The sequence below is a fragment of the Gadus chalcogrammus genome, chromosome 10 (assembly GCF_026213295.1).
Source record: "Gadus chalcogrammus isolate NIFS_2021 chromosome 10, NIFS_Gcha_1.0, whole genome shotgun sequence".
Lineage (NCBI taxonomy): Eukaryota > Metazoa > Chordata > Actinopteri > Gadiformes > Gadidae > Gadus > Gadus chalcogrammus.
The window spans coordinates 8637687-8665385 of NC_079421.1; the positions used below are offsets into that span (position 1 = coordinate 8637687).

Sequence of the window (27699 nt, forward strand, 5' to 3'; positions counted from 1 at the left end):
GTCGGGCCCCTCTGGTGGTCCCTCGTCCAAACTCCCCGGTGTATACTCGATCCCCAGGTAAGCCTGGACGGCACCCGCTGCACCTGTAGTGCCCATCACTCACTGGGCTCTCCATCCATCCCTGCCGAAATCTGATTGCATCATCCTTGGGTAGTTGGTCGGCTCCGGGCGTGTCTGCATCTGGCTCCTCCTCTGGCCCTGGAACTTTGTGTTTCTCTTGCTGGAATTACAAACTTATGTACAACAGTTAGATGTTCAAACATATTTTCCTTAATTCTATTTCTAATTACTCTAATGGAAGTCCCTTTTGGGACCCTCGAATGTTAAGTGAAGGCATGGGTCGACCCTAAAGCATTTCATGCGGGGTTAGATGTGTCGTTCTGTTAGTTTTCATGCGATAACTCATTAGTGTCAGTCGTAGTGCATTAGTCCTTTAATTTAGTACTCTAATTTAATTTTGTTAATCTTTGTCTTAAGCGTCCCATTCCTCTCTCCACCATACCTTGTGGTTTGAGGATTGTAGACACAGACTAGTCTTTATTTAACCAACGTCGAAACGTCTAACCTTAACCATCAGCAAATTAAAGCCAATCTTTTGGGAAGGGAAATCGAACCAGTGTGTCCAAAACCAAAGCCCAATATGGGTGGGTTTACCATCAGCCGCCTGAAACCACGCTGTTCCAAAGTCATGCACTAATCCGAAAAACGTATGTGTTAGTGGGCTTCTATACCACAAAGGTAAAATAAAATAAAACGCGACATGCCCCGTTCCAAGACCACCTCTGCTGCAAGAGCTGACATATCTGACTCCTGTTCCTCCTCCACCTTACACCCCACCCGGCACTTCCTATGATTGTTGCAGCTCGTGACTTCATGATCAAGTAAGCCAGTGCCCACAGCGACTCTGCCAAGTAATCGTGACTGTGCCTGCCTTAGGTCGTCCCGGGTGTCAAGGTGGGATCTTACCCGTCGTTGGCTAACCAGCCTTCCATACTGACTCGCTGCAGGATGCCGTACCTGGAAGATACAATCAATCCCCACCCATATGGTGGTATAGATCGCAAAGTGGAGGGATGGAGACAGAGTCTTCAGCCCCAACTGCCCTATGCAGCCAAGTGTGTGTGCGTAATGAATACACCTCAGGGAAACTATAAAACAAAAAGTCATTTATCAGAGTTAAAATTATTAAAGTGTTGCAGCAGCAGTAGTGGCATTTGAAAGGTAAACCCACTACTTCCGAATCCAAATTGACAACATAGCATGTAGGATCCCTTCCCAGCAGATGTGGCATCAATCCACCTGTCATCCTTGACCAAAGAGATACACCCCATATTTTAATAGGTGTAGTCCTACTTGTACAGTTTATCAAGATTACGTTTTTACTTTATGTATATATTTTTTTTTTTAATTATTATCCTCATCTTTATCATATCCATATTTATTCAATTATTCTTTCCTGTGTGAAAATAATATGAATCACTTAGTTAATAGCAACACCTTCTTTAGTCCAATTGCATTAGATTAGCATCACTGTTGTCCTATTAAAGTATCAACGTTATTGTCCTTATAACCTCCTCATGAACTTCGATGTTCATCATCATGAATGATAACTGTTGTCCTAGGAAGACAAAAAACAAAACTAAAACTAAAACAAATTAGCCATAATGTGAATATCCACTGTGTGTCTCCCTGTTTCTCTCTCCCTCCTTCGGGAGAACACGCTCTCTCTCCCTCCTCAGTACGGGGTGCTGTTTGGTGCAAGACAACAGATAAGGGTGGAATGTGGCTTCTCTCTCTCTCTCTGTGTCTCCCTCCCACGTTGGGTGCGGCCATAACGCCTTGAAAGCGAGTGTGCTCTGGGGGCTGGGTGTGAGAGAAACCATGGGTAGTTCCTTTTCTCGGCCAGCAGAGGGGTTGTTCAGGTGAAACCTATGGACAGAGACTACAAGGAACTTCAAACATGGCAGACAGGGAACTACAAATTTATCAAAGCCTGAAAACTCAACAGAGCTCTACCTGCATTCCTTGGATATGTGGTATTTTATGGCGTATGGCCACCACACGCTTTCAGTTGAACACACTCTATTTCCTTTCTCTGTACTGTGTGTTAGTGTGTCTCTCTGTACTGCCTGAATGGTGTAGCTCGACAAATGGGGGGGGAAATGTGTTCTCTCTCTCTCACCCTTCCTCACTCCCCTTAGGGTCAAGCAGCAGCTAGGACCGTTAACAGATAAGCCTGGAATGCAACATCCTCAACTCTCCATCATGGAACAAGGCCTAATAACTATCTCTCACACACAAAAAGATCCTTCTGTCCCTTCATTCACAAATAACTTTTCACTTTATTATGTATAACTTAATACTGCTCCCCCTTTCCAAATTTCTATATACACAAAACTAGAAGCTGACCACCGAAATTGGTACAGGCCTCGTCAGGCCGAACCAAAACACCCTCACAGGTTCTAACTTCCATACAATTTTAGGGAGGGGAACTACAACATGAGGTGGAGTAGAGGACTTCAAATATGGTGGACGGGGACCTCAAATGGGAGGACTACACATATGAGAAAGGGGATTACACTCTGGGCCTGAAAACCATACAGAGCCCCTTCTCGTGGTCCTGAAACAACCGTTCATTGTTAGAAAAACACGCACTCTATCGCTACCTCCAACTGTCTAGAGGGAAAATGGTCCCTCTCGATCGTCCTCCGACTTTAGCTCTCCTTGTCTATCTCTCTCGCTCCTTCTCACACACACACCTAAACAGACCTTTCTCACTCTGTCTCCTCTAAACGCACACACAGAGACATATCAACAGACTTCTCTCATTCTGTCTCCCGCAGACGCACACAGAAACATATCAACAGACCTTTCGTTCTGTCTCTCACAGACGCACACAGAAACATAACAACAGACTTTTCATTCTGTCTCTCGCAGACGCACACAGAAACATATCAACGGACCTCTCATTCTGTCTCCCGCAGACGCACACAGAAACATAACAACAGACTTTTCATTCTGTCTCTCGCAGATGCACACAGAAACATATCGACAGACTTTTCATTCTGTCTCTCGCAGACGCACACAGAAACATATCAACGGACCTCTCCTTCTGTCTCCCACAGCCTCTTACACACACAGAAACCACCTCTTGCGTACACGCGCACACACAGAGTCGCGCACAGCCTTTCTCTCACTCTCACGCGCATACACACTGTCTCTCTGTCTCTCTCTTTCACCCATGCTCTCCTATTCTTCCACCCACGCCGACTCTCGTTCTCGACTCCATACACACGCACTTGCTCTCTGGTCGTGAAGGTGGGGGTGAGAGGTCTCTGCTATCCCTAGTCTGCGTCAGTTCAGGTGTCTGTCCGTTAGTCCCCGCATATGCAATGAATATATGGCCAAGAAATCGTTGTGCTTCTTCGGGCGCCTCAGATTCACTTATCAAGGGCGGCGAGCCTTAGTCCTCGAGGGTGTTCTTTCACCACGCAACGAGCCTAGTTTATCTTATTCTCTCTGTGTGTCACTCATGCCCTAGGCACCGTTTCCTCTGCAAAGGGACTCTATCCCTGATAAAGGACTCTAAACTTCTTACCACATAGAATTATTTAATACACAAACAATGAAGGGGACTCTAACCCCCCCCCCCGAGGGACTCTAACCCCCTTTAAGACATAGGTGGGGACTCTAACCCCCCCCCGAGGGACCCTAACCCCCTTTAAGACATAGGTGGGGACTCTAACCCCCCCCCCGAGGGACTCTAACCCCCTTTAAGACATAGGTGGGGACTCTAACCCCCCCCCGAGGGACTCTAACCCCCTTTAAGACATAGGTGGGGACTCTAACCCCCCCCCCGAGGGACTCTAACCCCCTTTAAGACATAGGTGGGGACTCTAACCCCCCCCCGAGGGACTCTAACCCCCTTTAAGACATAGGTGGGGACTCTAACCCCCCCCCCGAGGGACTCTAACCCCCTTTAATACATAGGTGGGGACTCTAACCCCCCCCCCCGAGGGACTCTAACCCCCTTTAAGACATAGGTGGGGACTCTAACCCCCCCCCCCCGAGGGACTCTAACCCCCTTTAAGACATAGGTGGGGACTCTAACCCCCTTTAAGACATAGGTGGGGACTCTAACCCCCCCCCCCCGAGGGACTCTAACCCCTTTAAGACATAGGTGGGGACTCTAACCCCACCCGAGGAACTCTAACCCCCTTAAGACATAAGTGTATTTATTACACATCCATTACTTGGCCATCGGTAGTCTTGTATCACTATGCCCGATTCTTATAGGCCCTATGGTCTCGAGGGTATTCTTCCACCATGCAACGAGCCGATATTCGATGTGTCACGCGTTCAGGGTCAATCGGGTTTATGGGGAAATGCTGGGATGCAGTCCTATTCGTCCCCACGAGATATCCCGTAGCGAACCGCTCTCACAGTCTCACCTCCTAATGTGGTTCCTATATAACTATGCAGAGTTTGGATTTTATCAACAGGTTCTGCCTACCTTTTGTTGGGCGGCCGCGAGGTGAGACTGCAGGAATCGGTCCGGTGCTCCGGGGTCCCGAGGTCGCGCCGCTCTCCGTCTCTCGTTTCCCAGTTGCGGTTCAATTCAACGAAAGATCACGTCGGGGTCACCAAATTGTGGGGAAAAACGGTCTGTCTAGCTACTGGACCAGATAAAATGAGACGGAGAGGTAATAAAGTCTATCGGCACGAGGACCTTGGATTTATTAAGTAAAGTGGCAACGGTTATACAGAGTCATAAAGCGTGAGAAATCGAATATGTCTAAGTCCCTAATCAGCGCTGATGGTTCGTCCGGAGCTTCGCCTCCGTGGAAGGTCTGCTTCAGAAGAAGAGGGAGAAGAGTCCCTGTGTGGTACAGTTTTTATGCTGTATCCTCCTCTCGATGAGGTGTGTGCGTTTGAGGTGTGTGTGGTTCTGTGTGTTTTGCTTGGTCTTGGCTCCCAGGCCCTGAGAGAGCTTCGTAACAGGGGAGAGTTCCTCGTGTCTCCGGTGTGATAAATTAAAACGGGGAGTGCCCCCCTGAAATGTCTCGTGTGTGATCATTTAATGTGGCTCTCAGGCCCCTGGTGTGGGCAGGGGTATCTTTTGGTTCCTCCTAACGGGGAAGAGCTCTCAAAATGTCTCCTGTGTGATAAATTAATGTGGCTCTCCCGTTCTTGAGAATGACTGGTGCATTGTCTGAGTGTCCACCATCTGCCTGCCTGGGAGATGGGGCCTTCAGCTCCGGCCTTGACCTGACTATATATTATCATGTTTGTGTTCGTTGGGTTAGAGCAAGAGTTGACTATATTGTAATGTGTCCATGTGATGTGCTCATCAGGCTAGGGTAGGAGTTAGCTTTATTTATAATGTACATGTGATGTACTCAGCAGGTTATTTTTCCCAACAGAACACGGCACTGTACTTACGTGACACAAACCAGCACCGCAAACGTTCTCTCCCGCTTGAGATGACGTCTTTCTTTATAGGTTCATGGGTCTGATTCGCCGATTTCCCATGCTGATATCCCCGGAGATTCTCGGGCATCTTCGACAATTTGGCTATAGATTGTCTCATTACACGCTAAATAATATAATTATAGCCTAATTATATATATAGCCTATATATATATATAGGCAATATATATAATTAGGCAATATATATACATATAGCATTTGTGGTTTTGGCATAAACATAACTAGGGTGCACTGTACTATCTGCGCACACCCTTTCTGAAGCCTCTCTCTCGCTCTCTCTCTCTCTGTCCCTCCCTCTCTCTCTTTCTCTCTCTCTCGTACCGTTTTGTGGAGCACGTTCATTGTCTGACAACACTCCCATTCAGAAAGCATTGGTTTACATTTCGTTCTGTGTAGCACGCAAAAAGTCGGACTATCGTACTCTGGAACACGCTTCAATAGATTAACGTTCGTGCGCATGAGCACGCAATCGCGTGATACCGGGTTGTCACAGCCGTGTCAAATTGAGCAATGCCCGAAAATAACAATGGACTCAAATATGATGTTTACTGTGCAAACGTTTATAAACTGCCTTAACCCACAAACTCGCTCTCTTCTCATTCTAACTGATTTGCAATGGCAGAAAAAAACACTAACTCAACCAACCACACAATTGGCTAATATGGAACGCTTGGGCATGTTTAAAGATAAAAAGAAAACTAACCAAAGTAACCATCAAGCAGGAATGTTTCTACAGCACAACTACAAAGAACGGAACAAAAGACCGTTCCAAAAACAGACCCAGGAGTACGGAGAAAGTACTAATGAGAACGACCGAGACCAACACGATTTCAATTAGAAAGAAAGTCACGTTAAAGATTTTAATAAAACAGAAAACGATTACCACAGCGACTGGTATTGAAAGGACACACGTGACGGACAACCCCCCAGATGCTATTACTGCGAAAAGATTGGTCATCAGGAGAAATATTGCAGAAGGAAACACAGCGACGAGGCCAAACCGTCGGCCCCGCCCGTGGAACCAGTCCGCGCCCCCACACCATGAAGAACCCACTCCAACGCTAAGGTGAGTATAATCATTACTAGGACCCCTTGGAGAAGGAAACAACGATCCAGGCAACGCTTCTTCAACTGTCTTCCACCCCCACCGGAAATCCAAAATGCTCCGTGCAGGTAGGACAAAACCATTTTGAATTTCTTGTCGATTCTGGTGCTACAGTATCAGCTATTAACAAAACTGGTATTTTACAAGAAAGTAACCAAACATTGAGAACGGTTGGTATTGCTGGCATTGCGATGAGTGAAACAATATCAAAATCGGTTCCTACTACTGTATCACATGTCCAGTTGGAACATACGTTTTTAATCTCTCCATCCTCTCCTGTTTATTTAATGGGACGAGATATGTTGTGTAAACTAAATGCAGTAATCTTTTGCACTCCGGATGGTTTGTTTATGCGAATACCCGATGATAAGTTGATTCAGGCTTCCCAATTGTTAACGCATACCGAAGTAACTACTGCTTACTTGTGGAGATTGTTAGGAAAACCTAGTGTTGATATCTGCAATATCGAAAACATTCAAAGTTTGTCTAAAACGTCCCCATCGCTCGCCGTTGGTCTAACGCAAATGTTGCCTTTTGAAACCTTTCATTGTAACGCTACATTGTTTAACAACGTCGTACTCGTACCAATAGAATATCAACAGAAGCCGTCTCCTGATTACAGTTACCCCAGAGTTTATCCCAGGTACCATCCAGCTATGGGCCATGCATAAAAATCATGCAGGATTTGTAACCTCTTCACCACCTTTTAAAGTTACATTAAAGTCAGATGCTACTTTAACTTGTATTCGACAGTATCGTTTGTCCCCCGAAGCATTAGATAGAATTCAGCCAGTAATAACTTCTCTTTTATCTCAAGGTATTCTAAAGGAAACAACTACTAGTCCTTGTAACACACCCATATTGCCCCTCCCGAAGCCAGGGAGACCAGATGAATGGAGATTTGTACAAGATTTGAGAGCAGTCCACAATTGCGTTGTTCCTATCACACCCATAGTACCAGACACACATACAATACTGTCATCAATCCCTTCAGATTCCACACATTACACAGTAATTGATCTGTGCTCAGCGTTTTTCTCTATTCCAATACCATCTGACAGCCCTACCCATGGCTTTCATCCTGGTGATATGATCATGTTAAAGTCACTTAACCCAAATGTTCTCCTCCCCAGGTGGCAAGGACCAATCCAGGCGTTACTGACCACGAGGACTGCAGTCAAACTCCAAGGAAAACCAGAATAGATCCATGCAAGCCAATGCCGCCCAGCACCTCCGGAAGAGGAAAGCACCAACGCCTCGGATGGAACACCCCTACCCTGATCTGCATAATACTCCTGATGAGCCCAGCAGAGCAATGCAACGCAACCACCAGTAACAACGACCGACTCCCGACCATAGCGGAACCCCAGCTAACCACATCATCACACAACCAGTTTGCAAACCTACTTGCTGCAATTCAAACCCACTTCAACACCACCAAGGTCTGTGGAATCAGACCCCACTCTGTATCCTCAGAATTACCCTTGATGGCCGTAGCGCTATCCCCATGTGCTATGGCAGACGCTTTCTACTCCTACTACAAATCAGAATAGGCCCCTTACTCCAATGAAGAGATACCAAATGGAAAATGAGTGACCTAACATACCAAACATAATTTTTACTATTGTACATTTTTATGGCTTTATTAATGATTGACACATAGTTAATCTTAAGCTCTCTATTTACAAGTTTTGCTAATGTACATATTTATTGCTTTATTGTTTATTTTGACTAATTTCTTTGAAATTCATTTTATTTCTTTATTAATGATTGCTTTTACTAATTTCTTTGACTTTCATTTTATTACTTTATTAATGATTACTTTTACTTTTACTAATTTCTTTGAATTTGCAATTTTACTAATGTACATATTGATTACTTTATTAATGATTGATTTTTACTAATTTCTTTGAATTTAATCTTATGATCAAAAAGGGAGGAACTGTCGTGGAAATATCAATCATAACTATAAATATACAATCACATACAAATTATATTAACCTTGTTTATATAATTATTACATTAGAAGGAACTGTATACATTCTCCCTGTAACTTAAAACACATCCCTTCCCCTCTTTTAACTGAGAGAGGTTAAGTTAATTCGTATTTGAGTTCCCACTGGAGCCAGTCAGTCTGGTATCGAGACCAGGCCAATCGACTCACTTCTTTGTTGTGTAAACTGTTTACAGCCATGTCTTACAAACCTGCAGACATGTCCAATATCCACCCATTGTATTATACATTTACTTGGCCTTAGGTCACTCCCACTCCCTACCCACAATGAAAACGTTTGCCTATAAGAATCTTGTTCACCTATTTTCTCGCTGAATGTATTCTTGGTAATCTTTGCTGCCAGTACTTTTCCCATGATCATGCCTTAAGATTAAATCAAATATTTCGCTGTCCGACGTGTCCGTGAGAGAACTTTCTCTTCATCACCTTACATTGTTGATTTTGCTCAAAACTAATGTATTCCACTTCCAAGTATGGCCCTATAACCCTTTGGTAAGCTTAGTAACACGTTTGCATTGAAATTGACAGAGATATCATCCTTTCTTGTTTTTACGCGTGCAAGATGCTTTTCAGGGCAAGAGAATCACTTTTTCACCAACAATGTGTTTTTGACCTTACATTGTTGATTTTGCTCAAAACTAATGTATTCCACTTCCAAATGGTGGAGTATGGCCCTATAACCATTTGGTAAGCTTAGTAACACGTTTGCATTGAAATTGACAGAGATATCAACATTTATTGTTTTTATGCATGCAAAATGCTTTTCAGAGCGCTAGAATCACTTTTTGACCAACAATGTGTTTTTGACCTTACATTGTTGATTTTGCTCAAAACTAATGTATTCCACTTCCAAATCGTGGAGTATGGCCCTATAACCCTTTGGTAAGCTTAGTAACACGTTTGCATTGAAATTGACAGAGATATCATCCTTTCTTGTTTTTACGCGTGCAAGATGCTTTTCAGGGCAAGAGAATCACTTTTTCACCAACAATGTGTTTTTGACCTTACATTGTTGATTTTGCTCAAAACTAATGTATTCCACTTCCAAATGGTGGAGTATGGCCCTATAACCATTTGGTAAGCTTAGTAACACGTTTGCATTGAAATTGACAGAGATATCAACATTTCTTGTTTTTATGCATGCAAAATGCTTTTCAGAACGCTAGAATCACTTTTTGACCAACAATGTGTTTTTGACCTTACATTGTTGATTTTGCTCCAAACGAATGTATTCCACTTCAAATCGTGGAGTATGGCCCTGTAACCCTTTGGTAAGCTTAGTAACACGTTTGCATTGAAATTGACAGAGATATCATCCTTTCTTGTTTTTACGCGTGCAAGATGCTTTTCAGGGCAAGAGAATCACTTTTTCACCAACAATGTGTTTTTGACCTTACATTGTTGATTTTGCTCAAAACTAATGTATTCCACTTCCAAATGGTGGAGTATGGCCCTATAACCATTTGGTAAGCTTAGTAACACGTTTGCATTGAAATTGACAAAGATATCAACATTTCTTGTTTTTATGCGTGCAAAATGCTTTTCAGAGCGCTAGAATCACTTTTTGACCATCGATGTGTTTTTGCAACACATTCTCACTCCGAGCGCGTCGACTTTTGACGAACAGTCAGTGACTTTGGCTTCAGTTTCTGACGCAAGAGGATACCCTTGTGCTTCTTTTTTCGACGCATGGGGTTTTCAACTCGTTACAATGTAACCCCTTCACGGGGGACCCGATGGCTGCACATAGAGGCCCCGTCCACACAAAGCCGAAACGGACAAAACCGTTCCGGTTTCAATTTATCCGGTTTCGGAGTATCTATGTAGTAGATATGTAGAATTGCTGTAGTACACATGCCAGGCCCATAAGGGGCGCTGCTTCTGCTACAGAAATCCAGAAGAAAAATAAATAAGAAGAAGAGGCGAGCATGCGCATAAAGGCTGCCCCCCCGAACCACTTACAACACAAACAAACAGTCAGTCAACAGTCTCAATAAATAATGGCTTAGCAACCCAACAAGTGCCATGATCTATGGCAATGTAATCCCTCAACTGCAATACATGAAGCTATGAGCATTCATCCCATAGGCTAACGGAAGAGCCGATGGCTGCACATAGAGACGCTATGAGCATTCATCCCATTGGCTAACGGAGGACCATGTGCTTCTTTTTTCGACGCAGGGGGTTTTCCACGCATTGCAATGTAATCCCTCCACGGCAATATATGAAGCTATGAGCATTCATCTCATTGGCTAACGGAAGAACCGATGGCTGCACATTAACGGCGATTTTACAGTGAAATCTGTGACATTCCTCCACACAACTACACCAACGTGTCCTCGTTAATTATACACGTGTATGGGTTAAGGCTATGGGCTTCAGTTGTCCTGTTTTGTGCTTTGATTGAGAGAAACAATCGTTTTTTTGATCAGTGTTGGGTAGCTGAGGTCGTTGCTATAGAGACCACGTCCGTCCGCTTTTTTTGACAACTGACAGAGCAACCCTTTCTCATAAAAAATTACGTTCCCAGAGAACTATTCGGCATTCTCAATTACGTTTGTCTAAAAAACGTATTTTGTCTGTGATTACGTTTTATTGAACATATCGTAAATACGAATTCGTTCTCAGCCTATTTTTTTCCATTTATTTACCGTGTTACTATGGCAGAATAAAGAATAAATTCATGCATTATCATTCAACTGGAACATGTTTTTTTACAGTATAGAGTGGTGGAGGGATGACGTGTGTTGGCCAACCCGGAAGTGAGCGTCGCCCTGGGTTCCCTTGACAAAAAGCCAACGGGTTTTTCCATTGGATTTTGGATTATTGCAGAAAAATTTGCATCTTTTAAGCACCTCCTCAAAAACTGAAAATAAATAAATAAATAAAAATAACCGTGTCCAAAGAACGAAATGTAAACCAAAGCATTCTGAATGGGAGTGTTCTCCGATTTTTCCATGCTACCCAGAACGAAATGTAAACCAATGCAAATAAAGACTTTATGGTCATAATAATTTAAATATCATTAATCTCCTGAGTGTGTAGGGTGGTATTCTAGTTTTTTCTACGGGGCTGCATCCAGTCACTGCATCCGTCATGATTGCTATGGTGGTTGCTATCGACCGCCCCCTCTAAAACGCACATGGCTCTAAAAACCACGCGGCAAAGGAGCTGCCGTCAATTGTGTTGTTTTTGTTGTAAACTAGGGTCCGATGGTTAAAAAACAGACAGATATTCCAAGGTATCCTTAAAAGGCAGCTTGGATGTTTTTATTTTCTGCAGTTTAGACGAGTTTCTAGTCCCCATTTTTTGTGGGATGGAGGTGTAAATTTGTGGCTTGAGGTGTGTAGACACAGCTGGACAATTGACGGCAGCTCCTTTGACGCGTGGTTTTTAGAGCCATGTAAGGATTAGAGGGGGGCGGTCGATAGCAACCATCATAGCAACCATGACGGTCAAGTGACTGGATGCAGCCCCGTTGAAAAAAATAGAATACCACCCTACACACTCAGGAGATTAATGATATTTAAATTATTATGACCATGAAGTCTTTATTTGCATGGGTTTACATTTAGTTCTGTGTAGCATGGAAAAATCGGAGAAACACTCCCATTCAGAATGCATTGGTTTACATTGTTCTTTGGAGCACGGTTATTTTTATTTATTTTCAGTTTTTGAGGAGGTGCTTCAAAGATGCAAATGTTTCTGCAACAATCCAAAATCCAATCAAAAAACCTGTTGGCTTTTTTCGAGGGAATCCAGGGCGACGAAAAAAAAAAAAAAATTCTGCCATAGTATTTATTTAAGGAGGGGGTTACAAGTGGGGCATACAAGTCTTTTGGCCATTCGTAGTGTTGATCAGCAGAGAAATAATTTGTCATTTGCACCGTTTCTGCACTGACAGAATCGGTTCAAAGGTATGATGAATAGACAGAGATCTATTTCAAATAGGGCTGATGATTGCACCCACGGGAAAATCGATCTAAAAGCATGAGGTTTCATTTAAATTCTTATTTAGGCGGAGGCTCTGTCTGAATAGACAGTATATTAATATATTTTGTACAAAATATATTAATATCATTCAGTTAGGTAACATTTCTTTGTTTCTTTATCAAACAGATCTGTGGTCTCCATTTACGTTGAGTTCCACATGTTTTAAAATTATTAAATAACATTAACATAGCCTATTTTTTAGCATTAAAGAATTCATGACGTAAAACTATACCCATAGTCTGTACAAAACTCGTACCACTTCTTTATCACTACGGCCTAATAGCTAATATCCATTAGTAAGTATGGCGTCATAATGAAAGACCCTACGTATGTTGTAGACCACGCACAGACGTTTAACTATCACAGTGTTTTTTAGCGGTAACCTCTTGTTATCTTGAAACATCTACCTTCAAGAAAATCTGCATGGGTGGACATTTCCGTACGTTTACCATCCTTTGTGTCCTGCAGAGAATAATTGATTTGTAATACCTCATCACTAAAACGTCCATCTTGCTCCAGCGCTTCTCTCACTGTTTGACCTTTGTAGCCATACACAGTAACCTCATCCACTAACTTTCTCAGCCCTTAGTAAGAATGTTAGTACCGCCAGTTGTTTTCACATCAAATATTACCATCTCTCCACGATTTTCCTTTTTGTGCTTACTGCTTGTGGTGTTTGTCTGGTTCCTTCCTGCACTGATGTACCTAATTGCGAGGGTTTCAATGCCATTCTTGGTCATTTTGTGGCATGGAAAATGCATACTAATAGCTCTTTTATTAGATGTTAAAATAACAAGATCTTTGCCTTGGTTTTTGGAAGCCTTGTCTTTAAACCTATCGCAGGTCTGAAGTGATTCGGAAATAGTCCCCGCCTTATTGCATAGAACATCATACGGATCTTCCTTCCCATACTTGTAAGAAAATTTATGTCTGTGCAGCTCTTTGGCCTACGGATGAAACATAATGTGATGGACGAAACGGATTATGATGTCTGAATGCAATAACATTTTCAAAATAACTTCTTATATATTCATATATTCTTTGTACATGTTGTATTAGCTTACAACTGCTGGCCCCAGCCCCAAGTTGTTCAGACCCCCAGCAGCTGTTCAATGCTTATTCCGAGACCCGCATCAGACAGACCTACCACATAACAGAAATTTGTTTTAGCCGCTTTTTCTACACACATAAACTACTAATAATGATAATAGTGGGATAGCAATGCTAAACATGATAATAATAATAATAATAATAATAATAATAGAGTGATGGAGTAAAACGGAGTAAGATATAGACAATAGATGCACATTTTCATAGTCATGATATATCCAAAATATAACACAGTGCAGATGAATACTTACAGTCAGTCGGCATAGTGTCGTCGGCTGGGTCACTGCTTCCACAAAAGACTTGCCCGTATACTAATCATTACCCCCGACCCCCACCCACCTGAGTGATCGGATCCCTAGACACAATAGGGATTCCCTTATCTGCGTCAGGGGTAGGGGATTCACTCCAACCCGTCCTCTACGGGGTCATTTGCCATTTACCGTTGAAAATGAGCAAAGTTAATACACCTACAAATTATTTGATGAAATTAATAGAATAGTTGTTAATAGTTTCATAATAACTAGTCGTCTATGTGAACTATCGCCCATATCTTCCCCCGTTTCCCTCTGGACCGTTGGTGAACCCACGTTTACCACATATGGATATATCCCGTTGATGCACTCGTCATGAGTTTGACGTATTAAGAGGATTCATAGAAAAATATATTAGATAAAACTTGATTACAATACGCACACATACACACACATTATACAAGCACACAGACATACAAGCACCTACAAGCACACCAAAACACAAACATCAAAACACACACACACGCACAACCACGAAAACATTCCTTTGCACATTGCATATGGCGTCGGCTGAGTCACTGCCCCCCACCAGTCTTTAGGCACAGATTAACCCCATCTCTTTTTATGGCATTTAGCAGACATTTTTACCCAAAGCGACTTACAATAAGTACATTTGTCATAAGAAGTGCATCAATATATCGCTGTCGGTACAGAAAGGATGTTCATATAACCAATAACCAAGAACCACCTGTTAACCCCCACACACACACACGCACACACACGCACACACACACACACACACACACACACACACACACACACACACACACACACACACACACACACACACACACACACGAACACACACACACAGCAATCCCCCCTCCCTTACGAGAAAACACACACACCAAAACACACACACATACACGCACGCACATGCACTAAAACATTCCTTTCCACAAGCACACTCGCGACAACATTCCTTTTGTACAATAGGCAAGAATACTACTACCTAAACACACCCTCCTCCCCGCGCCCCCTACAAGCCACCGGATGTAACTTGTTTTGAAAAACGCCAAATAGGGGTTATATTATATTCTACTGAAGAGGGTTTTAACACCAAGTTACACAGTGTGCTTTTTCTATGGGGAATGTAGTTCAGGTATGACAATATTTAAATATTTATATTATAAAAAACTAGCCTATACGCAGGCCTACAGCATATCATGATACATTTGACATATATAGCTAGACTATTATATGTATAAGGTTATAGGCCGAATTCGGTTAAAATGCAGCCTTTACTGGCCCACAACTTGATTGTCTCGTTGTCTGAGACAGTTGCTTGCGGAGTTTTGTTCGGGGACATCGGGGATTTTGTTTGGATATTCTTTTTTGTTTGCTTTGAACTAGAGGGAGAACGCGCGAGTGTGCGCAAGGGGCACGCAAATGTAGGCCGCTTATTAACGCGGTTATCAGATCACATCGGCGGAAAAGACTTGGGGAATCTGGACTGTGGGTTTATTTGAGGGTTGTTTGGTGAATGTATATGGAAATATGAACAGTTTGAAAATATATGGGTTAATGTAATTCCCTGAGCTATATCCTCGTTATGTGTATTATTATTAAGTGGTCTCAAACGAACACAATCAATGTGCTTGGTTCTCAAATTAAGAAACTCGCGTTTCTATCGTAATAATTGGGCTAAAAGATTAGTCGAAGTGTTACATATGTGGTGTCAAAAGTACACACATTCGTTACTTAAGTAAAAGTATGGATACTGGATTTTAAAAAGACTCTGGTAAAAGTAAAAGTATCAACTTAACCGCTTTACTTAAGTAAAAGTAGAAAAGTACAGGCTCTAAAATCTACTTAAAGTATAAAAGTAAAAAGTAACCGTAATATATATATATTTTTTAAACATTTAAAGCTAAACTAATGGACCTCATATAATTGACACGACTGTAAGAAATAGCTTAATTGAAAGCTGATTAGTGCTACATGGAGCCCAAGACATGGTAAAAAAATGACAGACAAAAAATATAATAATGCTGTCAAGGACCACAAACTCGAAGAGCATGTTTTTCTCAAATTTTATTGGAATTCAAAAACCTCACAACTGAGGTCGTAATATTCATGACATACCCTGGCCTGCAAAACTACCAGGACATTATTTTAGGAGCAACAGACTGTAGAGAACTTGAGTGCCTGTGGAGGAGATAAATAGACTGCGAAGTGCGTATCAGTCTGTGTGGAGTAAGAAAGAGAGTGTGTGTGTGTGTGTGTGTGTGTGAGAGAAAGAAAGAAAGAGTGTGTGTGTGAGAGAAAGAAAGAGAGTGTGTGTGAGGGAGGGATGCTTGTCCATAATCCCTTTCAAAAACTGGGTAGTAAAACTGGAGATAAACTATTGAACTTCCAACACCATTGGTGTCACAGGAGCATTTCGGTCCGTGTGAGACAGTGTACGTCAGTAGTTTGTGTAGGACAGAAAGAGTACAATGGCATACCCTATACAATCACCAGAATCTTCTGTTTAGCCTCAAAAGAAGCTGATTTTCAAAGTTCTTGGAACCAATACGTGCCCTTTTTGGTCTGAAGATCAGTCCCGCTGCACTAAACAGTCTCTCGCAGGCTGCTGAGGCTGGGAGTGCGGTGTTAAGTCTCAATGAAAGGTTGCATACTGCCGGGAAAGACTTCAGTATCTCAACTGTATCACCTTGGCATCCAAGGTAAATCTCAAGCTGTTTGGCAGTTTCTTGGGAACTGGTCTGTTTGATTGCAGAAAATAAATCATCCTCCTCTGAAGAATGGGAGCTCTCTCCTTGATTCTCCACAACTTGGTCTTTCAAGTGACTTTTGATATAGTCAAGGCCTATGGAATAGAAAAACAAAAATAGGACCAAATTGGACCATGGACCTGGATTAAAACATTGAAATTACAACACTGAAAGATGGCATTATGATTTTTATCAACTTTATATGGCTTACAAATAAAGATTGCTTTTGATTTCCTACGTAATTTCTTATGGTGCATTACGCTTCCAACGCTTTGAGTAGGCGTGGTGTAGGGTGTGGAAATAGCATAAGAGACTTGACTAGTGAGCTAGTTAGCAGGATAGACAGTTAGTATGCTATCTAGTCACTTGTCTTTATATAACATAACAGGAAAACAACAAGCCCAAACACCACAGTCCTGCAATTTTTCAAGGATTAAACTTTTTCTGCTGGTTTCGCTTAAAACGGTGGTCTATGTCACAATGGATTGTCTCCTGTTGAAATGCATGGGAATTAGAATTACACATCGTTGCTACGCTGTCATTGGTTTGCACTGTTAGTATGTTAGAGATACTTCAAAGCAGGAATATCCTCTATTAGCTTCTATCAAAAAGCAAACAGTGCAACACTTACCAAGTTTTAGGATGCATTCATCACTGGTCCAGCTAGTCTTGAATTTTGGGACTAGGATTGCTGCAGCAATCAGCTCTGGATCGGCAAGGATTTGTCCGAACCGTTTTTCAATGCCTGCTAGGAGTGCATCAATCAAGGGCCCACAGAACTTTGAGGAAATGCAAAAGTGCTGGAGCTTAGCCTTGAGAAGCGTTATTGTAGGGACCAACCACCCCATATGCACATTGGTCTCTCCTTGAAGAACATCAAGGGCCTTTGCGACCGGTCTCATCGTCTTTGCATATTCTGTCAGAAATGCAATCTCGACAGGAGTGAACCTATTAAAACAACAAATAATACACAACATTTCATATTAATTTCATTGAACACCTTCAATTCAATAACAAACCAATTTTAAAATGCTAATCATCTGTGCAGAGGGGTAGTTAATAGATTGTATATAGTGTTTAATAGCTTTTCAATTCAAAGTGAAAAATATATAATTCAGCTTTCAAAATGGTAAATGCAGGCAGGTACATACATGGGGATCTTAAGTGCACTGCAAACAGCTGTGATGGCTCCTTCTCCTTGTTCTCTTGCAATTCTCACAATCCTTTCCACTGCTAAGAAAAGTGAATTCCATCTTGTAGCGTTAGGCCTCAAAAGCTGGAGTTTGCAATTTTCTTCAATGATCTCAGCTGCTGTGGTGGATCTGGCGCTCTTATTCCAAAGGCTCCAGCACTTTGAAAACGTTGAACGTGAGACCCGCTTGTACACCGTGCTGACATTTGCCTCCTCAACATCAACAGTTGACACCAGGTTCAGAAGGTGGCAGGCGCAACGATGGTGTTTTGGAAGCTGATACTCCAGGCAGTCATCTTCATCTAATCTGGCTCCAGCTTCAACAAACTCCACGCTATCCTGGTCTTCATTATTCTCATCTTCACCACCATCATCATCTTCTTCATCACTCGCTGCTGTAGGTGCTGGATTGTTGATGTTTTCGTTGGTTTGACCATACAATCTAAAAGCTTTTAAAAAATTCGAGCCGTTGTCAGTTGTGGTGCGGGTAATCTTGTCACGGATGTTAAACTCAGTGTGGATCTCATTCAGAGCACTGGCAAGGGCAGAAAAAGAATGTGACCCTTTCAGCTGTTTGCAGGCCAGGGCAGCGCAACATCTCTTCATAGTTTGGGGGTCTATCCAATGGGCTGTGACACCAAGGAATCCACGCCTGTATGCTGTCCAGCAGTCAGTGGTAGTTGCAATGAACTCAATTCCACTTAGAGAAGTTTTCAAATTGATTTTTATTTCAAGAGCAACTTTCTCTACTTTGTTGACAACAGTGTTGCGTGACATCACATTGATGTTGGGCTGAAGATGATGAACCAGATCTACGAAACCCTGTTGTTCAACCAGATTAGGTGGGTGCAGGCCTTGGATGATAAAATGAAGGACTTCTTTATCAACACTGGCCTGGGACACTCTTCTGGTCTCCCATAACTTTGCCTGTTTTGGTGGTGGGCCTTCATCTGCTGCTGCATCTGCTCCTGGCTTTCTTTTCTGGGCATTTGCAGTAAGGGTCTTATATCTCCCGAGATGATTAGGGTGTTTTCTCTGTGAAAATAGGCATATTTAGGGTGAGGGTTATCCCTAACCCTGGTTTTACAATTCAGGATGTCTGCATTGCCTGGGGAGAGTTTAGAGTCTACACTCTCCCAAGGCAATGCAGACATCCTTATCTTTTTTTTTTTAGTTTGGTAGCGAAATACAGTCTCTGTGGTGTTTTATTTGGCATTTTGTAAATCCATTGATTTCGGTTGGGAGACTCATTGCTCATTGCAAGGGAGGTTGGTTGTAGTCTTTTCGCTCGGTTCTAGCCCTACTGTCGATACGGCGAACCGAGCGAAAAGACTACAACCAAACATAAACACGTCCGGTTCCGGTTTACGTTTCAATAGGATTTACGGAACGCCAAATAAAACACAACATAAACTGTATTTCGCTACGATACTTGATGATATTGTTAATACCGGAATTGTCCTCTAAACATGCGCTGATCACGTCAACGCACAACTTTTTTTTTTATCAGCCGATCCGCGGATCACTTGCTTCCCGAAACGTGAGGGTTGATCCGTACGGATCACGGGAAACCCGTGAACCGTTGCACCACTACTAGTCAAGCTGTAGCAAGCATTTTAAATCGACCATTATTATAATATAATAATAATACAGAGCTTACCTCTATATGTTTTTTGAGATTAGACGGAGAGTTCTTGAAAGCTGAAAGTACATGGTTCTTTGGTTGGCAAAGTTTGCAGCGCATGCACCATGAGTCGTTTTTGCTTCCCACAATTTCAAACACCTCTTCAAGATAGGGCCAGGGATGTGGAAGCGTTTGATGTCCTCCTCTGTCTTCAGAGCCTTCAGCCATCTCGCAGTGACAGTTGCCAACAGTATATCTTTTTGACACTGACCGGCTTTGCCGCGCTTTGCATATTTAAGTTAGCCTCTTGTTTTGCGTCATACGCAGAGAAGCCAATGAGTGTTATGGGTTTCTATGCTTCATCCAATTACGCTCGAAATCAGTATATTTGAATGGCGCACATTTGAAACTTTTGAAACAAAACCGTAACCAAGAGTAACGAGAATGTTTTAAAAATGTAAGGAGTAGAAAGTACAGATAATTGTGTTAAAATGTAAGGAGTAAAAGTAAAAAGTTGTCAGAAAAAAAAATACTCGAGTAAAGTAAAGATACCTAAAATTTCTACTTAAAGGTCCCATGACATGCTATTTTATGTATTCTTTAATATAGGTATTAGTGGGCAACTAACACAGTATTCAAACTCGTTCCCTAAATTCAGCCGTGGTGCAGAGTTACAGCCACTCCGAGCCAGTCGCACATTGAGCTTCCCCCAAATGCCTTGTTTCGGTGGGCGTGTCAAGGAGGAGGGTGGAGGTGTGGCCCTGAGCAGCTTGCAGCCACCATGCGCTCTGTTTACAGTGGATGTATCGCAATGGCGAGGCGCACACCCTTTAGCCGTGTTCTGTAAATATTCTAGAACACACGGGAGTCCTGGAGCTCTATATCTAAATATTATCATATAGCCTACACAGATATCTATATCATATAATATATATCATCACGGCCAAAAGCTGTGTGAGCCGATATTATGAATCTCAAACGACCGCGTTGGGTTCTCCGACGTTCCTGGTTCTTCAACGTCCACATCAATGTGAATGCACACACTGTAACGCAAGTGTTTCTTGTCGGTTCTTTGACGTGTCTTATATTTACACAACGAGACTGTCGTGGGGGTTATCTGAGCCATGGTTGAGAAGGAATTGGGGGAAAGGAACTTTGGTTTGACTCGCTGAAGTACATGAACTGCGACATGCCGCCGGTTGCCGCGAGGCACCATCGCCCGGCAGCGGGCAGCCGGCAGCGGGCGGTTCAGTCGACTTCAGGTTGATGTGAAAGTGGAAGAACCAGAGACGTCGCAGAACCCGACAAAGTCGTTTGTGATTCATACTATCGTCTGGAGGCGCACACAATATGTTATATGATATAGATATCTATGTATTATATGATATTATTTAGATATAGAGCTCCAGGACCAGTGGTGTAGTCTATTTTATTGTAGTGGGTATACTGTTATGATTCCCTCCCAGCCTCGTACAAACCCGTCCCACCGGTACGTGTACGTGTCTGGCGCTTATGGGGTGTCGCACCACACTCACCAACGCAGGGGTCTACAACCCGCTGATTTAAGAGTATAACGATTATCAACAATCATGGAAAGCTGAATAAGTTTATCAGTTGTAATAACAGTATGAACAAATAGAACACAAAAATGACAAGTTGTCCTTTGTATATCTATAGTAGCAATAGCACATGCTAAACAAGGACAAAATCTACTCAAAATAATTTAATTAACTGTTTGCAACCTTGGCTAACCAGTGCAAGGAGATGACAGGAGACTAATGTTTCACTCTTTCAATTGCTCTAATTTTGGCTCTTACTGTTGTTATCTAACATACCATACAGTAATTGAATTGTGTAAAAATGTGAAATTACTGCACCTTAAAAATGACCATGAATTAGCTATACTCTCATTTGCATAGTGATTAACTTTATGAATTTCAATTGTGTATACCAACTGCATGTTGGCTGACATTTACCCAACTTTCTTTCCCTCCACTCTAACCAAGGATGCATGTTTTTAAATTCCCTAGCCTGACACCCAGTCCGAAAGGCTGGCCAGGGGTTCTCATCTAAAAGTAACAAGGAGATATAGGCCTACAGTGGGATTAAAACATTGTCTTCTTTTGACTTGTTATGTGGTTTACACATTAATATGGGAGGACTGGACACACACACACACACACACACACACACACACACACACACACACACACACACACACACACACACACACACACACACACACACACACACACACACACACACACACACACACACACACACACACACTTTTCTGTTGTGTCTTTGCTTGTCTCCGTAGCTCTAGTATGGCATCTGCTGCTGCAGGGTCAATTTAAGCGGCAGCAGTTGATTTTGGGCCAGGCTTAAAACTAACTAAAACACTGAAATATTGTAGTTTTCTTTTCATATTGTAATGTTGAATGTTATTGTAGCATGTAGCCGGGGACTCTTTAAGTGTTTATGTTGTGTTTTTTATCGTTTTATCCAGTTGTTTTAACTGTTTTGTTTGCGCAATTGTTCGCGCGTTTAACTTTTCAATCTGTTAACTTTCAATCTGCGAGAAGGAGGGGCTTGGCCCGCCAACTAACATGCAGAGATGCAGGGGCAGCTTCGCGCTTTGTAACAGAGACAGGGCAGAGCGCGAGTGCGCAGGGGGAATTTTATGAATGGTGGATGTAGGAGATAACTTCCCCTCCTTAAAGCATTTTATTGCAGTTATACCCAACGGGTATTTGCGAAAAATAAACACAGAAGTGAAAGATCTGTCACAAGACGATTGATACGTATCCATTCACATTTTTAAGTGGGTATACGCAAATCCTGGTGCGTTCCTAGTGGGTATACGGCGTATACCTGCGTATCACGTAGACTACACCACTGTCTAGGACTGTAACGCAAGTGTTGTACACTTCCTTGTTATTTGGATAACCGTTCTGCTGTTGGTGTGATGGCGCATAACACGAATGAATGAATTTGGGGGAAGGAACTTTGGCTTTGACTCCCTCAAGAACATGAACCACGACATGGAGGAGAAAGGGATTGTTGGCGGCAAATGTCTCCCGCTTGAGCCCCGCTGAGGGACCACCGCCGGAGGCGGAGGTGCATAAGCGCTGCCCGGCAAAGATCCCTTTCTCCTCCTTGTCGTGGTTCATGGTCTTGAGGGAGTCAAAGCCAAAGTTCCTTCCCCCCAATTCATTCTCAACCTTGGCTGAGATAACCCCCAATACGAGTCTCGTTGTAGAAATACCAGAGACGAGAGTCCAACGTGTTATGCGCCATCACACCAACAGCAGAACGGTTATCCAAATAACAAGGAAGTGTACAACACTTGCGTTACAGTCCTGGAGCTCTATATCTAAATGTGGCGGGGCTAAGACTGAGTAATGCGGACAACGCCACCCCTAGGACAAGAGCAGGGGCACTCTATTTTACCCTAGAAACGCACGCACAGGCTTGACTTACAGGTATAAAAATATATTCTTTATTCACATTTAATTAAAAGTTAGTCGCTGTAGGTCGTCAATACAATAGGACGCCCATTAGTACATACAACAAAAACAAGTCCACCGACTAGGGGGAAAGAAAGAAACAAAAAAGAACACATGAAGCAAACAACCAAACGAACAGAAATACAAAACGCGTCCTAGAAGCAGCACCTGCACACGTATCTCATTCACCCCAAACACGAGAACAGCAGCCGACACTCGGATTGCCGGTAGCGTCTATAAACAAAAAGGAAACGAGAGACCCAGTTGCGTGATCCATACATATTCGGTTCATAGGCTAACTATTTACCACGCCACAACCGGATTAATAAAACGCCTATTCAATAAAGCACAGCCAAAACATACCTTGTTCCTTCTCCCATCGGGATCGCTGAACGCAGACCCAGGTTCGTCACTCGCACAGACAGTGTCACCGTCGGCGAGCACTCAACGATCACTAGCCCAACAGAAACACAATTAAATCCCCCGTAGTGCACTGGCCAAGTAACTATCCTAATTCCCGGTAGTTAAGACATACCTTGCGCTGCGACCCACACCTCTAGACCCTGCTGCTACCGGCATGAGGACCCCGTGTGCCTTACCGGCATGAGAATCCCGGGTGCCTTTACACCTGCCTTATCGCAACCGCCCACCTGTCCAACCCCTATTAGGTGACGTCAGCGGTACGGGGAAAGAGACCTAATCCCACAGGCCACAATCCACCCCCTCCAAATGAATCGGCGGCCCGACGATGACGCCTCATGTCCGGGAGTCCTCACCCTCTATGCCTGATGGACTGTCATCCATGACACTCATTGTCTTGGGTAGACGGTGCGGATTGGAATGCTGCCCTGCTGTAGGTCTCGCTGAGCTGCGCACCGCCACTGTGGTTTCCTCCGGCATCCCATGTCAATGGGATCCATGTCAATTTCTTCTGCCACTAAGGGACAGGTGGGAGCAGGTTGGGGTTCTTGGGGTTCATGTTCCGCATCATACCAGATGACTGCATCTCGGGTCTCATCGTCATTCCCGGCAGGGGGGTCGTCCCGAGCAGGGGAGTCGATGGGGATCTCACCTTCCTGAGCGAAGCCAGGGATGCCACTTTGTCCGGGCTGTACTCCTGCGGGGACGCCACGCATCTCAGAACGATGCACCTGCCGGACAGGTCCACCTTCAGCTGCCGGGGTTACTGTGTATACCGCTCCGGTACCAGAAGGGCCATGCACGACTCTGTAGGCTACAGGATTCCAATGGTCCTGGATTTTATTTCTCCCCGGTGGATGACTCCGCAAATAGATAAAATCTCCTTCTTGGAAGCCAGCGTCATTCACCTGATCATTATGGTTCTGGTTCCGTCGGAGGGCCAGTTCTTCTGATCTTTGCCTGACGTGTTCCTGAGTAATTTCGCCCAGGTAGGGCTACCACCTCCCTGCACAGGCCCTCTATGGCAGGCATTGGAACAAGACTGGTCAATGTGCCCAATGCAGGGACCTCGGTCCCAAAGGTGAAGCGCTCCAAATACTGCCGAGAGAGGGCATTCTGATTGTCCTTACCCGGCCAGTATCGGAGGGTAAAATTGAACGACGCCAGTTGAGAGGCCCACCGTTGCTCCGTGGCTCCCAGCTTTGCCGTGTGCAGGTGGCTCAGTGGGTTATTGTCAGTGAGGATCGTGAAATGGTTCCCCAGCAAATATTCACGGAACTTTTCCGTTACTGCCCACTTTACTGCAAGCAGTTCAAGCTTCATGGAGCTGTAGTTTTCCATGTTTCTTTCGGCTGCCCTGAGTCCCCGACTGGCAAATGCGACAGGTCGTACCTTCCCTTGGTGTTCTTGCGAGAGGATTGCACCAAGACCCCCGTGGCTGGCATCCACCTCCAAGATGAAGGGCTTTGAAAAGTCGGCATATGCCAGAACTGGAGCAGAGGTGAGTCGCTCCTTCAAGGACAAGAACGCATGTTCACACTCTTCGTCCCAGGTCGAGGCCAGAGGAACAGGGGGTGTCTTTCCCTTCTTGCGGGGTCCATTGAGTCTCCCCACCAGATGGTGGAGTGGGGCTGCCAGCTTTGAAAAGCCTTCCACAAAGCGCCTATAGTAGCTAGCAAAGCCGAGAAATTATCGTAACTCGGCTAGGTGTCCAGGGCGCCTCCACTCACGGACTACCTCTATTTTGGCAGGATCCGTGGAAACTCCTTCCCTGGAGACTACATGCCCCAAGTAGCTGACCTGATGCTGGAAGAAGCTGCATTTTGATACTTTTACTTTCAGTCCCTGCTTTTGCAGGCGGGAAAACACTTCTCCTAGCCTCTCCAGGTGCTGTTGGACGGTGGTGGAAAAGACGATAATATCATCCAGGTACAGTAGGACGGACTGGTATCTGCAATCCCCGAACATGCGTTCCATCAAGCGCTGGAATGTTCCGGGTGCGTTACACAGGCCAAAGGCCATTCTATTGAACTCGAACAGGCCAAAAGGTGTACAGAAGGCAGTCTTCGGTATATCCCGTTCCACCATTGGGACCTGATTATAGCCACTCGCAAGGTCCAAGGTAGAAAACCATTTTGGTCCTGAAAGGGCATCTAGAGACTCTTCTATACGAGGAAGGGGGTAAGCGTCACGGCGGGTTTTTGCATTTAGTTGGCGATAATCGACGCAAAGGCGCAAACTCCCATCCTTCTTGGTCACCAGGACTATAGGAGAAGAGTAGGGGCTGCTACTTTCTCTGATGACTTGGCTATCCAAGAGCTGTTGAATGTGCGCCTTTACGGTTTCATACTGAGAGGGTGGGATTCTTCGGTATGGTTGCCGAACCGGAGCATCATCGAGCAGGGGAATCTCGTGGCTGATTAAAGACGTGCATCCTAGATCTCCATCCCCTCGGGAAAATATGTCGCTGTACTGGGCAAAAAGAGCCCTGGCCTCAGTAGCTTGTTGCTGAGACAACCCCTGGAAGGCTGGCATCATGGGCTCGGGACCACTAGAGCACTCAGCCACCTCCTGTGTGGAAACATAGGCCTGACACTCTTCCCATGATGGATTGACTGATATTGAGGTACCGGTTTCTGTCGCGGCCGCAGCCACAACTTGTACAGTGCCAATGGGGCGCCGTGGGGACAGCCACACTTTTGTGCTCCCAACATTAACTACCGGTGCATATAGGAATCCCCTTTTTGCCGGCACCAAGGTAGGGGACAGCAGTAGACCTTCGGGCAACTGCTCTTCGTCAAAGCCCAAGGGCTCCAGCAAAAACTCTGCAGACTCGAGCTGGGGGCATGTAACTGGGACCATGGTTAGGGCTCCTGCCTCAAGGCAGACTGGCAACTTCCCATGGACTTTCACTTTGAACGGCTTCGGTGCATTTTCAATGGCCTGGATCAGTTCACAGTGTCTCAGTGCGCGTCTGGCTGCTGGCGCCGCCGACTGCACCGGAGGGGAGAGGAAGAGCTGTGGCCCATGTTGTCTAAAAAGAATCTGATAACACTCCCCAATTACATTCATTCCTAGTATCCCTGTGGTCAAGAGCTTGCGGTCTTTAAGAGTGCTATTCTCTGGGTCTTTAACAATTAAGATACCCCTTCCCGGAATGCATTGCCCCAGTACCCGTACGTCCAACTCTATGTAGCCAATATAGGGGATGTCTAATCCATTAGCGGCCTTATGCCCGAGCCATCTACAGTCCCTCGTTTGTAGATGATGAAAATGTTTTCTAAAGAAACTCTCGGTCATGGTAGTCACCATCGACCCAGTGTCAATCAAGCAGGGAACAGTTACATCTCCCATAGACACAGACAATACAGGGCAGGTTTTGACTAACTTTTCCAACGATTGAGGATGCCTTGAGCCAGACACATCCCCTCCCAGTGTATGGCTCTGCACACTGGGAGTCGCTAGTTTCCCGATCGGCTATTATGGCTATTGGGGCCTTGTGTAGGGGGGTCACCAGGGGGCCAGCGCAACGCTGACGCATTATTGTGGTGGGAGGGAGCTACCTGGCAGTAGCGAGCTATGTGCCCTGGTTGATCACACCGTATGCAAATGGGCTGACCATTGGGTGCGCGTTTGTATCGCCCATCCCGTTGTAGTGGAGGGGCCTGCGATCTACCATTAGGGTGTCCTAACTGCCTTACAAGCGTGTCCAGCTGCGCTTGTTGTTTAAGAACCAAGTCTTTTAGTTCCACAAATTCTAATGACGAAGGGGCTGCAACACATTGTGACACGACCTGAGCCTCACTGCTTGCACCTGGGGCACGGTACTTACGGTCTCGATGAGACTGACCTTCCTGCACCCACCTTATAGCTTCCTTCCTTACATCTAAAAGAGTCAACACACTATCTCCCCGTACCAATCTCTTAAGTTCCCGCCGTAACATGGGATCACTGACATTTTCGCAAAACTGGTCTCTCAGAACAATATCAGGTTTTCTGACGGCACCTTCATTTGACTGTTTTACTTTCTCTAACATTTCCATTAAAGCATGAGAGAACTCAAACAAACTTTCATTGTCCTTTTGCTTTCTGTTAAAGAAACACTGTTGCCAGTACACATACGATTTAGCACACCCATATACTTCCTTCAAGACTTCAATTATTAAATCAGGGTTCTCACGTGTAAATACAGGACGATACTTGATCTCATTACG

At 44.1% G+C, this 27699-nt stretch overlaps 1 protein-coding gene and 1 long non-coding RNA gene across 2 annotated transcripts; both read right to left on the reverse strand.

Annotated features, from left to right (window-relative positions):
- Positions 1-22993: 22993 nt before the first annotated feature.
- Positions 22994-23847, reverse strand: LOC130390252 (uncharacterized). The gene is made up of 3 exons (XR_008896762.1): positions 23601-23847; positions 23429-23519; positions 22994-23299 (listed from the first exon to the last, which is right to left on the reverse strand). It is a non-coding gene; the product is annotated as an uncharacterized LOC130390252 (long non-coding RNA).
- Positions 23848-23874: 27 nt separating this feature from the next.
- Positions 23875-26955, reverse strand: LOC130390968 (uncharacterized). The gene is made up of 3 exons (XM_056601151.1): positions 25286-26955; positions 24485-24997; positions 23875-24216 (listed from the first exon to the last, which is right to left on the reverse strand). Exons 1-3 carry the CDS (start codon positions 26837-26839, stop codon positions 23875-23877), a joined length of 2409 nt encoding a protein of 802 aa, XP_056457126.1. The 5' UTR covers positions 26840-26955.
- Positions 26956-27699: the final 744 nt, after the last annotated feature.

Bases quoted from the DNA above. Each gene is read 5' to 3' on its own strand.
- LOC130390968 (XM_056601151.1), bottom strand. From the start codon at position 26,839: ATGGGAGATGTAACTGTTCCCTGCTTGATTGACACTGGGTCGATGGTG. The intron at 24,998-25,285 runs GTCAGCTACTTG...TTGTCCTTGAAG, and splicing joins GCAGCTTCTTCCAGCATCAG to GAGCGACTCACCTCTGCTCC. The intron at 24,217-24,484 runs GTAGCCCTACCT...CCTGTCCGGCAG, and splicing joins AGGGCCTGTGCAGGGAGGTG to GTGCATCGTTCTGAGATGCG.